The sequence below is a fragment of the Chenopodium album genome, chromosome 7 (assembly GCF_948465745.1).
Source record: "Chenopodium album chromosome 7, dcCheAlbu1.1, whole genome shotgun sequence".
Taxonomy (NCBI): domain Eukaryota; kingdom Viridiplantae; phylum Streptophyta; class Magnoliopsida; order Caryophyllales; family Amaranthaceae; genus Chenopodium; species Chenopodium album.
The window spans coordinates 27386068-27399858 of record NC_137840.1 but is presented as its reverse complement, the minus strand read 5'-3'; the positions used below and the strand labels follow the sequence as shown (position 1 = coordinate 27399858).

General features: G+C 42.4%; 1 protein-coding gene across 1 annotated transcript; it reads left to right on the top strand.

Moving 5' to 3' along the window:
* The first annotated feature begins 9384 nt into the window (after window positions 1-9384).
* LOC145640117 (uncharacterized) lies at window positions 9385-10641 on the top strand. The gene has a single exon (XM_081691427.1). The coding sequence runs from the start codon at window positions 9385-9387 to the stop codon at window positions 10639-10641; it is 1257 nt and encodes a 418-aa protein (XP_081547553.1).
* The last annotated feature ends 3150 nt before the right edge of the window (window positions 10642-13791 follow it).

Here is a 13791-nt window from a genome sequence, read left to right as displayed (position 1 = left end):
TAAAACAGAAAAAGATCAGTAAGATATTACTTGGGGGGGATACTTAGCGAAAAATAAAAAGCTAAGGATCTTACCCTCACATCCTCAGCCGGTACAGGGGCTGGAGCCAACAAAGGAATTAGCTCCTCAGTATAGCTCCGTCCAAGGATCACATGGGACCGCTAGAGGGAACCAGACTCCTCAGCCATGCTCGACAACTCTCTCTCGTCGAACATTTGTCGTGGTGGAGGAGCAAGAATAACAAAAGCATCGGAAGAGTGTTGTCTATCGACTCTCTCTCCTAAGTATACAACCGCTCCGTAGGTCCCCAGAAAGTAACGGCGCTCAGCAGAGTACTGAACGGCTAATCCAGGGACTGTCCAATCTCCCCATGGTCGGTATACTACCTCAGGTCCCTATAAAAATACCAATTGGGTAAGAACATTTCCAAAACATCGCAAAAAGGAAGATAAACACCTGTTGAGTCGTACCGAGATGATCTGACTCCAGACACGTGTAGTAGACAAGTCCACATGGTGGCCGCCCCAAGAGGCGCTCATCGGATACCCCCTCGATGACGGTCTCGCCGGCGCAATGGAAGGAAAGTACTCGTAGAACCAGATCTACAAGAAATTAAACGCGTGAGTAAATGCTAACTAACATATAGGGCTAAACTTTATAGGGAATAATGTTTACCTCTACGACTTTCCAGAAAGCAGACAGAGCAATATTTGTCCTAAAGGATCGATGGCGACACGAGTCCCTCAGTGCGCGAATGAAGTCAGTATAGGCCAAGCTGGCCTAGTCATAAGTCCCGATCCGTTGGAGATCACGAACAGCAGGGAGGTAGTAAAGCAATGCCCTACTACCCCTGTCAGGGGAAAGTGTCCCTGACAACAACATCAGTACGAAGATGCGCACCCGCTGCTCTCGGGTGGTTGGATCGTCAACAAGAGCCGCTGCCAGCGTCGAGCGACGAATCCCTCTAGCACTGAACTGAGTCGTCTCGACCTCAGCTCGGGCCCGAACAGCAATCGGCCCCAACAGCTCCTCGACCTGCGGAGAAAAGACGTCAATACTGCTGTCGAACGGCAGCGGCACAGCAGAGAACTCCAGTCCTGTGATGAGACTGAAGTCTGTAGGAGTGACCATCATCTAACCCCAAGGAAAATGAAAGGTGTTGGTGGTGTCCTAGAAGAACTCCACCAAAGCACGTACTACGTGGTGACCCCCGCTGGAAGCAACCATAGCCTCGGAGGTCTCGAACAAGGCAACCAGTCTGCAAGACTCCTATAGGAGTCTCGTCTCTTGATCTCTGGCGATGTGCATCCTATACAAATCACCTAGACCATCACAGCTAGAGTCGTGACGCCGTGTCCTCCCGGGCTCGGTTCCCCGTCTCACCCTCTCGGAAATGTGGTGGACAGGGGCAAAGAACAAAGTCCGCTCATCCTACTCCGGGAACCGACCAAGCGAAGTGGACGGTGTAGTGTCGTCCTCCACAGGCTCATGCTCCCGTCTAGTGTTTCGGGACCGTGAGCCCGAGCCTCTTTGTCTAGCCATGCTACATTGTGCAAAATTATCATGCATTGAGGTTCTATAGTATCTAAAGGTTCGCCTAGCCGCATGATACTATGTTCGCAAAAAAAAAAAAAAAAAAAAAAAAAAGAGCGTACGTAGTACTAAAACAGAGCACAAATTTGAATTGAGCATGACGTCATTTTTTCAAGCGATCAAACAATTTCTTTCAACACTATAGTGACTATTGTGACAAATTGAACAAGAATTACCAGCAAAAACGTCAAGAACAAGCCACATTGTTCTTCACGGCCTTAAGAGGTCCAACAATGGCAGATGGCTCGTTTCTTCATCAAATTAAGTCAAACAAGTCTCAAATTACTCCCAAGGCAATATACAAACATAAACAAACAATTTCGTGGCATAAAACTTGATAAACAAAGCACATTGAGCATTATAAATTTCGAATTTTCATGAAATTCGTGAATAAAGATGCCAATAATTCATGAAAACCGGTGTGAGTTGGAGAAAAACTTACGTAGATCGGGAATATAGATGAAAAGAGCTTTGATTTGCAACAAATTTGAGCGACTTCGGTTGAAAAACGAGCAAGAACTAAGCAATTGAAGTTTTCGGACTTCTCTCGGACTGCTTCGCGACGAACAGAGCAAGAAATGAACGGAAAATGGAATTTAAAGAAAATTCCCGTGTTGGCGCCAGTCTCTAGGAATTGGCGTCACGTTCTGTGCTTGGCGCCAGACGCCAATGCCAACGCCTGGCGCTAATGCCTTTAGGCTGGCGCTGACTGTTTTTCAGCGACGCCAAAGCAGCCATCCACCTTCTGGGGTTATGCTATCTTTCTGCAACATATTTTGGGTTCCTTGGTACGCCAGTTAGCCCCTCTAAGCAATTTGACATGATTAGGTAATCGGTTTGATTACGTAAAGTGATCGACTTGATGAAAAGATCGTCTCACTTATCTTAAAGCGCCTAAGCATTGGCTCATTAGCAAAAGGCACCGACATATAGGTTCAAGAGCAAAAGGCACCGACATATAGGTTCATTAAGAAAAGGCACCGACATATAGGTTCAAGAGCAAAGAGCGCCGACGTACAGGCATAGCAAAAGCAGAGTTCAGGCGAACTTTTTAAAGATCGACAGGCGTGGTCTTCGGTATTTTCCTTTGGGAAATTATCGCATCAAATGAGGATGACCTCAAGAGAAGATAACTTCGGCGGAAAGTTGTCATGGACAACTGAATGTAATTTCAGGGCGAAATTGCCTTCGATCATAGTTCCTAAGGCATGGAAGATGATCATAATGCATATAAGAATTATTTCAAGAGAAATAGTTTTCGATGATATTCCCTTAGACGTGGAACATTATCACAGCGAAAGAGGATAGTTTCAGGCGAAGCGATCTTCTAATTTGGAAGCAGTTACAAGGCGTAGCAGTTTTCAAGCGGGATGGCATTCTCTAGCTTGCAGGAGGTCATCAAAACAACAACAACAACAACAATCGGTTACTTTCAGAGACGTGTGCTCGACGGTGCAAGATACGCGTTTCTTAACTCTTTTATCTGTTTAACTAATGCTAGTTTGCAGGTATCGGCGTTATAAGATTGATTTAGGATCGCAGAACGTCCTGAATCATTCTCCGTCCCTATCGTTACTTTGACTTTCGTTTTTCGAAACTTGCGTTTCTCCAAACTCAGTCAAAGTGGGGGCTTCTGTAGACACCCATTTGTGTCTCCCCAAAACCAAACCCAGTGATGAGTACCTTTCACGTCGAATCATAATCGAATGAAACGAAATTGTGGAAAGGTCTAGTGTTGCGTAAAGTTTTATTTTCTCTTCTCTCTGTTTTTGAAAACTTTATTTTTAAGAAAACAGCCAATCCAGTTTGGTTGGTCCATGATATGGTTCCAATAGTGGTATAGTTGGATGGGGCTTGCAAAGACCTTTCCAACGATATATTATAAGCCCAATTCCGATGAATATTGAGGAATTTATGGCCAATTTACTAAACTAGGCCCAAATTAAGTTTTAATTACGGCCCTATGATCTAGGGGAGGGCCTAATATAGTTTATGATTCCTAATGTTATTAGGAATGGTTTTAGTCTTCTAGAACATTTCAGAAGGTTTTATCATTCTTAATTCAATTAGGACTCTTCAGAGTTTTAATCGTATCAAATAGCATTTTCGATTGAAATTATATTATTTTATCTTCCTGTACGGTAAAATTATCAGATTTTCGAAAATGCGTTAAAATCCAGTTTGGCGTCCAACCACAGGCCTTGGTGTCTGGAATCAGGATTAGCGCCAGACGCCAGCATTGGCGCCTGGCGCTAGCCACTGGTCCGGCGCCAATGAGCCAGGGCTGGCGCCAAGGTGTTTCTTTGATCTTCAGTCTCTGTTTTGATAAACTATCTTTTTTGGATGATTTTCTCTATAAATATCGTATTAAAAACTCCGTTTTCAAGGGATCTACTCTCTAAAAACAACAACGATTCACCAAGAATCATTAATTTCTCATTCATCAACTCTTTTCATTCACAAATCAGTCAAATAATTCTTTTCATCTCATTCATTTCTCTTTTCTAAACTAGCCTTTTCTCAAATAAATAATTTCGCATTCGCAAGATCTTGATACATCTAGCCATATTCGAAGTTGCCTTCGCACTAGACGTGAAAGTTTTAATTTCTGAGGGTTTGGTCCCAAATCTCTATTTCAATTATTTAATTTAATTGCTTTGATTATTATTTTCCTTGATGTTACTAATGTGTGTATTTTGTTATTAGAAAGAGGTACGAGGCATCCAAGTAAGTACTTTAATTGATTAATTGATTTATGACATAGAAATCATGCTTAGATTGTTATTTTGATTCCTAATATCATGTCTAGGGTAACTTTAATATTAAATATGATTAAAAGTATGATGTCTTTTATTCTCTTCCTAATATTTATGATTGTTAGTATCATGTTAGGGCTAGAGGTTTAATTTTTATTGCTTAGTGACATGCTAGGGTTTGTTATTAATCTTGTTAGTATCATGCATAGGATCTTGCTTTGCTTTAACATGATTGTGATTATGATTATTATTGATTATGATTGATATTAATATTATTAATGATGTTGTTATTATGTTGCTTGATATACATATTGTTGTTATTTCTTGATTACCTTTTATGCATGTTAAAGGGAATTTGTACTTGCAATTAGGCTTTATAAGATAATTAATAATCTTGTTAGGTTAATTGTGATTATAATTCAAGTGATCGCAAATAATAGTTTATTTGTGCATTAAATTCAACCAACATAGATTAAACAGGTTTAGGGTTAATCCTATTGATTGCATGTTAGTCAGAAAGCGCAGATGAATATGAGCAGAATAAAGTAGAGGCCTATTATTACGGCAGGTTCAATCTCTTTTAGGTTGGATTTGTACCATCATCCCCGAACCCTTATTTGGTTCATGACCTTATGGAGTTGACGATCTCTTGGATCGTTAAGGGGTGTAACCTTCACCTCGTGAATGGTTTACAAGTTCCTAAAAAACTTGTTGGCGACTCTTTTGCTCTATCTTCTTCCCTTTTGGACGCCACCGTACTTTAATGTATGATCACAGTGGGGTTCAAGCTAGTGGGATTTAAAGGCTTGAAATTATTCCCTACAATAGTGTATTATTTTTTATTTTGATTTTATTTCTCGTCATTCATTACAATCTCTTATAGTTTTCATATCGCTACCAAGATCCAGTATCGTCCTTGTGCTGGCACGACCGACCTTCCCAAGGCTTTGCAGCTTTCGGCGTCCTTTATGGTCTTCTTTGGTACAACACGCTTTGTTTGGTACCCTGGAGAGCGTGTTGTTTGTCAGCATAGCGCTGATCGCTTTGTGGTGCCGTTGCCTCCACCTGAGTTGATGTTGGACTCACGCTTGTTGGGAAGATACTAGATACGGGGGAGCGCTATACATTTCCATGGAAAGAATTTGTAAGTATGGAGAGCAATTACTTCTAAGACTGGCTTCCACTACAAGAATTTTGCTATTTTGCGACAACAAAAATAGCAAAAGTCATCGTAAAAAATAGTTGCGACAATAAACCGTTGTAAATTGTTTGTCGCAGTTAGAGTTGTCGCAAAAAAAAAAAAATTGCGACAGTTTGACAGTCGTAAAAAATTTTTACGACGGTTTTTTATTTTTTTCGTTGTAATTATTTTACGACAGTTTTAAACTGTCGTAATTTGCGACAGAAAACAAAATTGTCGTAAAAAACAGTTTTAGCGACGGCTAGCAGTCGCAAATAGCTGTCACAAAAAAATGCCCATCCCCTGCCTCCTTTACCCAGGCCTCCCTTCCCCTGTCCCCACAACAACCTTTCACACCACCGACGACAACTCAAACTCAAACAAAAAAAACCCAGCATATAATCAGCACACCACCGACGACAACTTAAACCCCAACAAATAAAACTCAAACAAAATAAACCCAGCATATAATCAGCACACAAAAATGAAAAAATAAAAAAAATACATAAAAATAACAAAACATCAAACAAGATATACAAATATAATTCCAATATTAAAAAAAACCCACAATATATAAATCGAAAAAAATAGGAATTATCCAAACAGTACAAAATTCGAACAAACAAGCCACAATAAATCCTAAGAAAATAAACGAATTATAACAAATTGAAACGAAAATCAAAACGAAAATAGACAAAAAAAAAAAAATAGGAATATGAACGAACATAAAAAAAAATTGCAGTACAAGCACAAAATAATGAAATTAGACCAAAAAATATCAGAACATAAACAAAAACCACAATAACAAACACGAAAAAAAAAAAAAAAAAAAAACTAAACATACCTTCAAAAAATTTCTTCTTTTTGGGTGTTGATTGTCAAATTCGATCATAAAAACTCCAGATTTGGAATTTTTATGGTCGAATTTGTTAAATAAAACCCTAATGTCACGGAATTGAACCTTAATTCGCCATTTTTTTAGAACACAAGAAAGAATGCAAAGGAGGACGAGAAAGAGAGGGAAGGTGGATGAGAAACAATGAGTAGACCGAAATAGAGAGAAGAGAGAGAACTTAAAGAGAAGAGATGAACTGAGAAAGTAGGGAAGAGGAGAGCGAACCAGGAAAAAGGAGAGGAGAGAGAAAATGTGAGGGGAAATAAAGAGGAGAAACGGCGGGTGAGGATTTAGGGTTTGGTATGGGCTTGTTGAATGTGGTATTTGAATACCATTATTTTTTGAATAAAAAATCAATTCTACGACAGCTTTAAGCTGTTGCAAATTGCGACAGTTTTTAAAACCGTCGTAAGTTGCGACAGTTTGAAGCTGTCGTAAATATTAATTTTTTTATAATTATTTTTAATGTCCATTACGACAGTTTATTGGCTAAAAACAGTAGTAACTCAATGATGGTTTGAAAAACCGTCATAATATAACAACAGTTACAAAAACCGTCGTAAAATTAAAATATTACGACGGTTTTTTTAGCTGTCTCAGAAAATTTGTCGTTATTTGCCCGAATTTTAGCAGTGTTCCTTACTTGGGCCCTCCGCCACGTCTTCCCAAGGTTTGCTTTTGGAATTTTATTTTGCTAGTCCTTGTTTAAACCGTCGAATAACCTGATTATTTGATCATGTTTTAGGCGACTGCTCGTCGTAAGGGGAAGGTCGAGCTCCTTCCTCAGTCCGTTCGTTACCCAAGACCGATTAAAATGATTGAGGAGCATATTGCTGATGGGCCAGAAGGTTTCAGACAGGAGTCTCTGCCCGATGAATTTGAGTCGGTAAGCTTTTTGACATGTCTTTCAATCTTCTACATACTGCTTATTATTGATATTTTTTTGGTTTCAGGTCACGCACTCGAATATGATGGGCTTTATGAAGTTGATTGATGTTTTGAAGCACTGTGTCATCAAGCTACGACGCGATGCGAGTTGTTAGTGTGGCTCAGACGATGCTCATGAGGTATTTTCATCAGTTTTCTCATGATTATCTTGTAGATTTTCAGAATATTTTTGACTTTATTTTTATTTATAAGTGATGAAAAGTGATTTTAATCAAATTCGGATGATTGTTGTTTTCATTCTGATAAATTTGCAATATGATTTTTTTAATCAATAAATGAATTATTTTTGTAACAATTTTCGAAATATTTTTAACATTTTAAATTTGTTTAAACTCGAGTTCAATCTTAAGTCGGTTCCAAAACAAATAAAATCAGAAGTCTTGCAATGATGACTAGCAAAATTATGTCTGGACGTATGAAGTTCTATCTTGATTAATTGGTATGCATTTTCTCAGTAGGATTTTGTTTTAATTCCTTTCTTATTTTTTATTTTATTTTTTTAATTTTGAAAAATAATTCTTTTTTCCTTTTTTACTGTCTCTTGATTTCATAAAAATAAGTAGATAAAAATTACAGAAGTACTATGGCTTTGTTCTCTTCAAATTATTTTTGTTTGGGCCTAGTCCATTGTCCTAAGCCCAGTGGCCTGGAATTACGAAAATACCCCAACCCATCATTAGTCAGAGCAAAGTACGGATTTACCCCTAATCTGTCCAAATAAGTACAACTTCTGCCACCTGAAAGTACATCTATAAATAGCTCTCCAATCATTGATGATGGTAACTTTTTCCTAATTCTCTAATCTTCTCTCTCTACTTTATCTCTCTAAAGTAATCTTTCTCTCTCTACTTTCTCTCACTAGAAAGTACGTTCGCTGACTTAATCATCGGAGGGGCTTTCCGGGTCACACCCCCGGGGTAGTTAACCTTCTTTATTTTGCAGGCCTAGCTCTCGGACAGCAAGGCGTAGCTGAGGGAAATTCGGACATACATTGGACATAGTTCTAGGACATCTTGATTACCTTTGCTACCCTAAGACTCCAAGGAGCATTTTGTTTCCAGAAACAGATGGCGCCGTATGTGGGGATAACAAACAAAAAGTCATGGTGAACACTAGGCGTCCCCATAGCTCTCATCAAGATGTCATTAGGCAAGCTCCAATTCTCTCGGCTAGGAACCCTCACGCAGTCGAAGAAATTTTACCTAGGACTCATAGTGAGCCGGAGAGAGAAGTGAACAACCCCCAAGTGGTCACTCGCCGAGACTTGGACCAGCTGGCACCCCAAATCAACAAAAACTTGGAAGAAAGCCTCAGGGCACTTATCAACCAAGGGGTGGGGCAAGGCAGGCAGGGGAACGCTCCACAACCTAATCCTCATGCGTCTCATATCCATCAAGTCTCCTCTCGGCCTCAGACATCTCGCCGCTCTCAGCCCGATCAGTCTCATGATCCCCAGCGGGAGACAAGGCAACCAAGTAGGCCAAGAGATGCTAGAGAGATCATCAATGACCGAAGGCTGAAGGATGGCACTTTAGATGCCCAAGAGATAATCAACTCCAAGAGGGAGAACTCCAAGGAAGATAACAACCCCCCCCCAGAGAGGTCGAACTAGAGTTCACTCTCGGCATGGGTCAACAAGGTACCGAGATAGCATGATTCACTCGGCTACCTCCAGACCAAGAAGAGGAGCTAATCAGCCCGCTCGTTCAGTAAGAAAAAGCCCCGAGCGTCCTTCCTCCCCCAGGCCCCAGAGGCTCGGGATTGTAAGGAACATCACCCCCTTCAGCCAGGAGATAATGAATACCCCTATTCCTCCTAAGGTCAAGATCCCTACATTGGACCCTTATGATGGAAAGACAGACCCGAATGACCATCTGAACGCTTACAAAGCACAGATGGGAGTCCAAACCGGGTGTCAGGCTTCATGGTGTAGGTTCTTCCCTACTACTCTCAAGGGCATAGCCTAGACATGGTTCAACAACCTTACCCCCGGGAGCATAAGGACGTTTGACATGTTAGCCACTCAGTTCAAAAAGCACTTCATCGCTGGGAGTAGGCAAACAAAGACTAGCGTTCATTTGATGACGGTAAAGCAAGGGGAGAATGAAAGTCTTAAGGATTATATCAAGAGGTTCAACACCGAGTCTCAGCTCATCCCCGACCTTCAAGATAATGTTGCTTTCACAGCCCTTCTCTTCGGGCTCAAGTCTAACAAGCTGAAGTTTGAACTTGTCCATGACAAGGTGAGCACTTTCTCTGAAGCCATGGAGAGAGCTGAAAGGATCATTGAAGCTAGTGAGGTGTGCAAGGCACCCGTGGCAAACAACAAGGGGAAGAGAAAGCAAGAAGATAATTATCATGATAACCGAAATAGAAGGCCGAGGAGGGCTGAGAGTGATGATGAAGGACTTAAGTACAATGCTGACATGCGTGAGATCTACTTGGACATAAAGCACAAGGCTATTCATTCTAAGCCTAACCCCATAAACACACCGATAGAGCAGAGGAACAAGAAGCTTTGGTGTGAATACCACAAGGAGTGTGGTCATACCACTCGGAATTGCAAAGAGCTTAAGAGAGCCCTTGACAAGCTAGCTGAAGAGGGAAAGCTTAACAGATATCTTAAGTCTCCCCCGAAGGATAAGCAAAGCAAGGCCGCCAAGGAAGTGCAAGAGGCTCATAGCTCAGCTGACACTAACCTGAGCATCAATGTCATAGCCGGAGGGTCTGCCTCTGGAGGTTTGTCTAACAGGGCACGCAAAGGTCACTTGCGATCGCTCGAAGAGCCCATCTATGATATCGGCACTCCCTCATCTGCCCCGAAGGACCTCCTCATGGTATTCGGGGATGACAAAGGAAAAAAGATTCAAAGGCCTCATGATGATCCCTTAGTGATTCATATGAAGGTAGCCAATGCTAAGGTGAAGAAGATCTTAGTGGATAGTGGAAGTTCAGCAGACATCCTCACATGGAAATGCATCGAGCAAATGCGTTTTGGAAGAGGGGACTTGACACCCCTGGAGAAACCCTTAGTGGGATTCGGGGGGCATCATGTATACCCCCTGGGAATGATCAAGCTGCCCGTCCATTTGGGAGAAAAGAACAAGGGGAGAAGCTTGATTCATACATTCCTAGTTGTGGATACCCCTCTACCATATAATATGATTCTTGGCCGACCCCTTCTCAATAGGGTTAAGGCTGCCATCTCAACCTATCACTTACTCCTCCAATTCGAGACCGATGACGGATCAGTGGGCAAGATATTTTGAGATCAGTTTCAGGGAAGAAAATGCTATGTAGATAGCTTGAAGACGCTTGAGAGCTCCGTCAATCAAGAGGACAAGGGGTCCAAGAGGAAAGCCATGGAAATTAATGAACCTCCTCATCCGGTCATGAGCATTTACGTGGCTGAGAATCCAAAGCAATATGGTAGGCCTAGGCCTATTGAAGAAGATGAGAGCATACCCTTAGGGGATGATCCCGCTCGGACCGTGAGGGTGGGAAAGAACTTGGACCCCCAGCTCAAGGAAGAAATCATTCAAGTACTTAGAGAGTACAAGGACATCTTCGCTTTTACAGCAGATAACATGGCGGGCATAGACCCCGAGGTAATGACTCATGAGCTGAACATCAAGGAGGGCTACAAGCCCGTCAAGCAAAAGCTCCGGCATGCTGGGCCGGAGAGAAACAAAGCTGCAGTCGCTGAGGTTAAAAAGCTTCTCGAAACGGGTTTCATTCGAGAATGCCAATATACCGAGTGGTTATCCAATGTAGTGCTGGTTAGGAAGCCCAACGGTTCTTGGCGTATGTGTGTGGACTTTACAGATTTGAACAAGGCATGCCCAAAGGATGATCACCCCCTCCCTAAGATTGATAGGTTGGTGGATTCGACTGCTGTTCACGCCCTCCTAAGCTTCATGGATGCCAATGCTAGGTATCATCAGATCCCTATGTCTGAGAAAGATCAAGCCCACACAGCTTTTATCACTAGCCAAGGGGTGTATTGCTATAATGTGATGCCTTTCGGGCTGAAAAACGCCGGGGCTACCTACTTGCGTTTGATGAACAAAATCTTTGAAGGGAAATTAGGTCGGAATGTTGAGGCCTATGTTGATGACATGATAGTGAAAAGCAAGGAAAGTCCGGAACACATAGCTGATCTAAGGGAAACCTTCACGACCCTTAGAAAATACAAAATGAAGCTTAACCCCAGCAAGTGTGTCTTCGGGGTACAAGGTGGAAAGTGTCTGGGCTTTATGGTTGGTCAGCGGGGTATTGATGCCAACCCCGATAAGATTCAAGCTATTCTTGACATGGAATCCCCCCGAAATGTGAAGGAAGTGCAACGCCTTACAGGCTGCCTAGCCGCATTGGGGAGATTCCTATCCCGATCAGCGGACAAGAGTCTATCTTTCTTCAAGGCCCTCAAGAGGCCTAAGTTCTTATGGGATGAGGAAGCTGAGAAAGTCTTCCAACAGCTGAAGGAACATCTAATGAACACTCCAAAGCTTGTTAGCCCCCTCCCCGAGGATACATTATTCGTGTACTTGGCCATATCAGATTATGCCCTGAGTGCGGTTCTTGTTGCGGAAAGAGATGAAGGCCAAGTACCTGTCTATTTTGTTAGCCATGCCCTAAGGGGGGCTGAGACTCGATACACTCTCACAGAGAAGGTGGTGTACGCTTTAGTGATGGCAAGTGGGAAGTTGAAGCCATACTTTCAAGCACACCCGATCAAAGTTCTCACCAGCCAACCAATCAAGAAAGTGTAAGAGAGCAAAAATCATTCATCCCGAATGACGGATTGGTCGGATCAATTAGCTGATTTCGGAATTGAGTTCGAACCCCTGAAGGCCATCAAGGCCCAAGCCCTAGCCGACTTCAAAGCTGAATGCGCTCATAGGCCTACTCCAGCAGACACCTCCGCCCCTTGAGCTCTTTATGTGGATGGGTCGTCTAGTAAGGCCATGAGTGGAGCTGGGCTAGTTATCATATCCCCGGGGGGAGAAAAATTTTAATATGCGGTCAAGTTTGCCTTTCATGCATCAAATAATGAAGCCGAGTATGAGGCTCTTATCTTGGGGCTAAACTTGTGCCAATTCATGAAGATAAAATCAGTGCAAGTATGCTCAGACTCTCAGCTCATAGTGGGGCAAATGACAAAAGAATTTGAAGTAAAGGAAGAGAACATGAAAGCCTATTTTAAAAAAGCTGAAAGCTTAGCAAGATCGTTTGAAAACTTTGAAAACTTTGAAAACTTTTAAAAAAGCTGATGCTCTTGCCCGATTAGCAAGCTTGGCTGAGGGGACAACCCCCCGGAACATCATGTGGGAAGTGTTAGAGAAACTAAGTACCCAAAATCCTGTTATTATGGACATTGATAGAGGGGAAACTTGGATGGATCAAATCATTCAATGCTTGAAGGGGAAACTGCCCGAAGACACCCCCGACATCAAAATGATCAAAAAGCGGAGTGAGTGGTTCTTACTTCATGATGGGATCCTCTACAAAATATCTTTCACTCATCCGTTGCTGAAGTGCATAACCCTGGAGGAGGGAGATTACGTACTTAGAGAAATTCATGAAGGGGTATGCGGTAGTCATCAGGGTGCAAGGACTATAGCTGGAAAAGCGTTGAGGGCCGGATTTTATTGGCCAACCCTGAGGGATGATGCTGCCAGAATTGTCAAGAAGTGTGAAAAATGCCAGAGGTTTGCTGACATGCCCTATGTTCCGGTCAATGCTCTCACAAGTATTCAGTCAGTCCTGCCCTTTGATCGTTGGGGCATGGACATCCTAGGACCATTCCCCATAGCCTCGGGACAAAGGAAATTCCTGATAGTAGCGGTGGATTACTTCACCAAATGGGTTGAGGTTGAGTTGGTGGCAACTATAACTGATAAACAAGTTCAGAAGTTCATCTGGAGGAATATCATCACCCGCTTCGGGGTACCCCGCATCTTAATCTCAGATAATGGCCGACAATTCAACAGCGGGCCAACCATAGAGTATTGTGGGCGTTTTGGAATCAAGACAAGGTTTTCAGCTGTGTGCCGACCCCAGACCAATGGCCAAGCAGAGGCGGCAAACAAAACAATATTGAAAGGGTTGAAGACAATGCTGGAAGGAACAAAGGGGTCTTGGGTGGATAACTTGCCCGGGATCTTATGGTCCATTCGTACCACAACAAAAGAAGCTACGGGGCAAACTCCTTTTGCCTTAGTATATGGGAGTGATGCTGTACTCTCCGTTGAAGTCGGGATCCTATCCCCCAGGGCTACCTTCTATGACCCCGAGCAGAATGATCAGCTGAAGCCCTTGGCCTTGGACTTACTCCCAGAGATAAGGGGAGATGCTTTGCTTCGCTCTATAGCATACAAGCAAAGGATAATTTGTTACTTCAACAAAAAAGTCAAGGC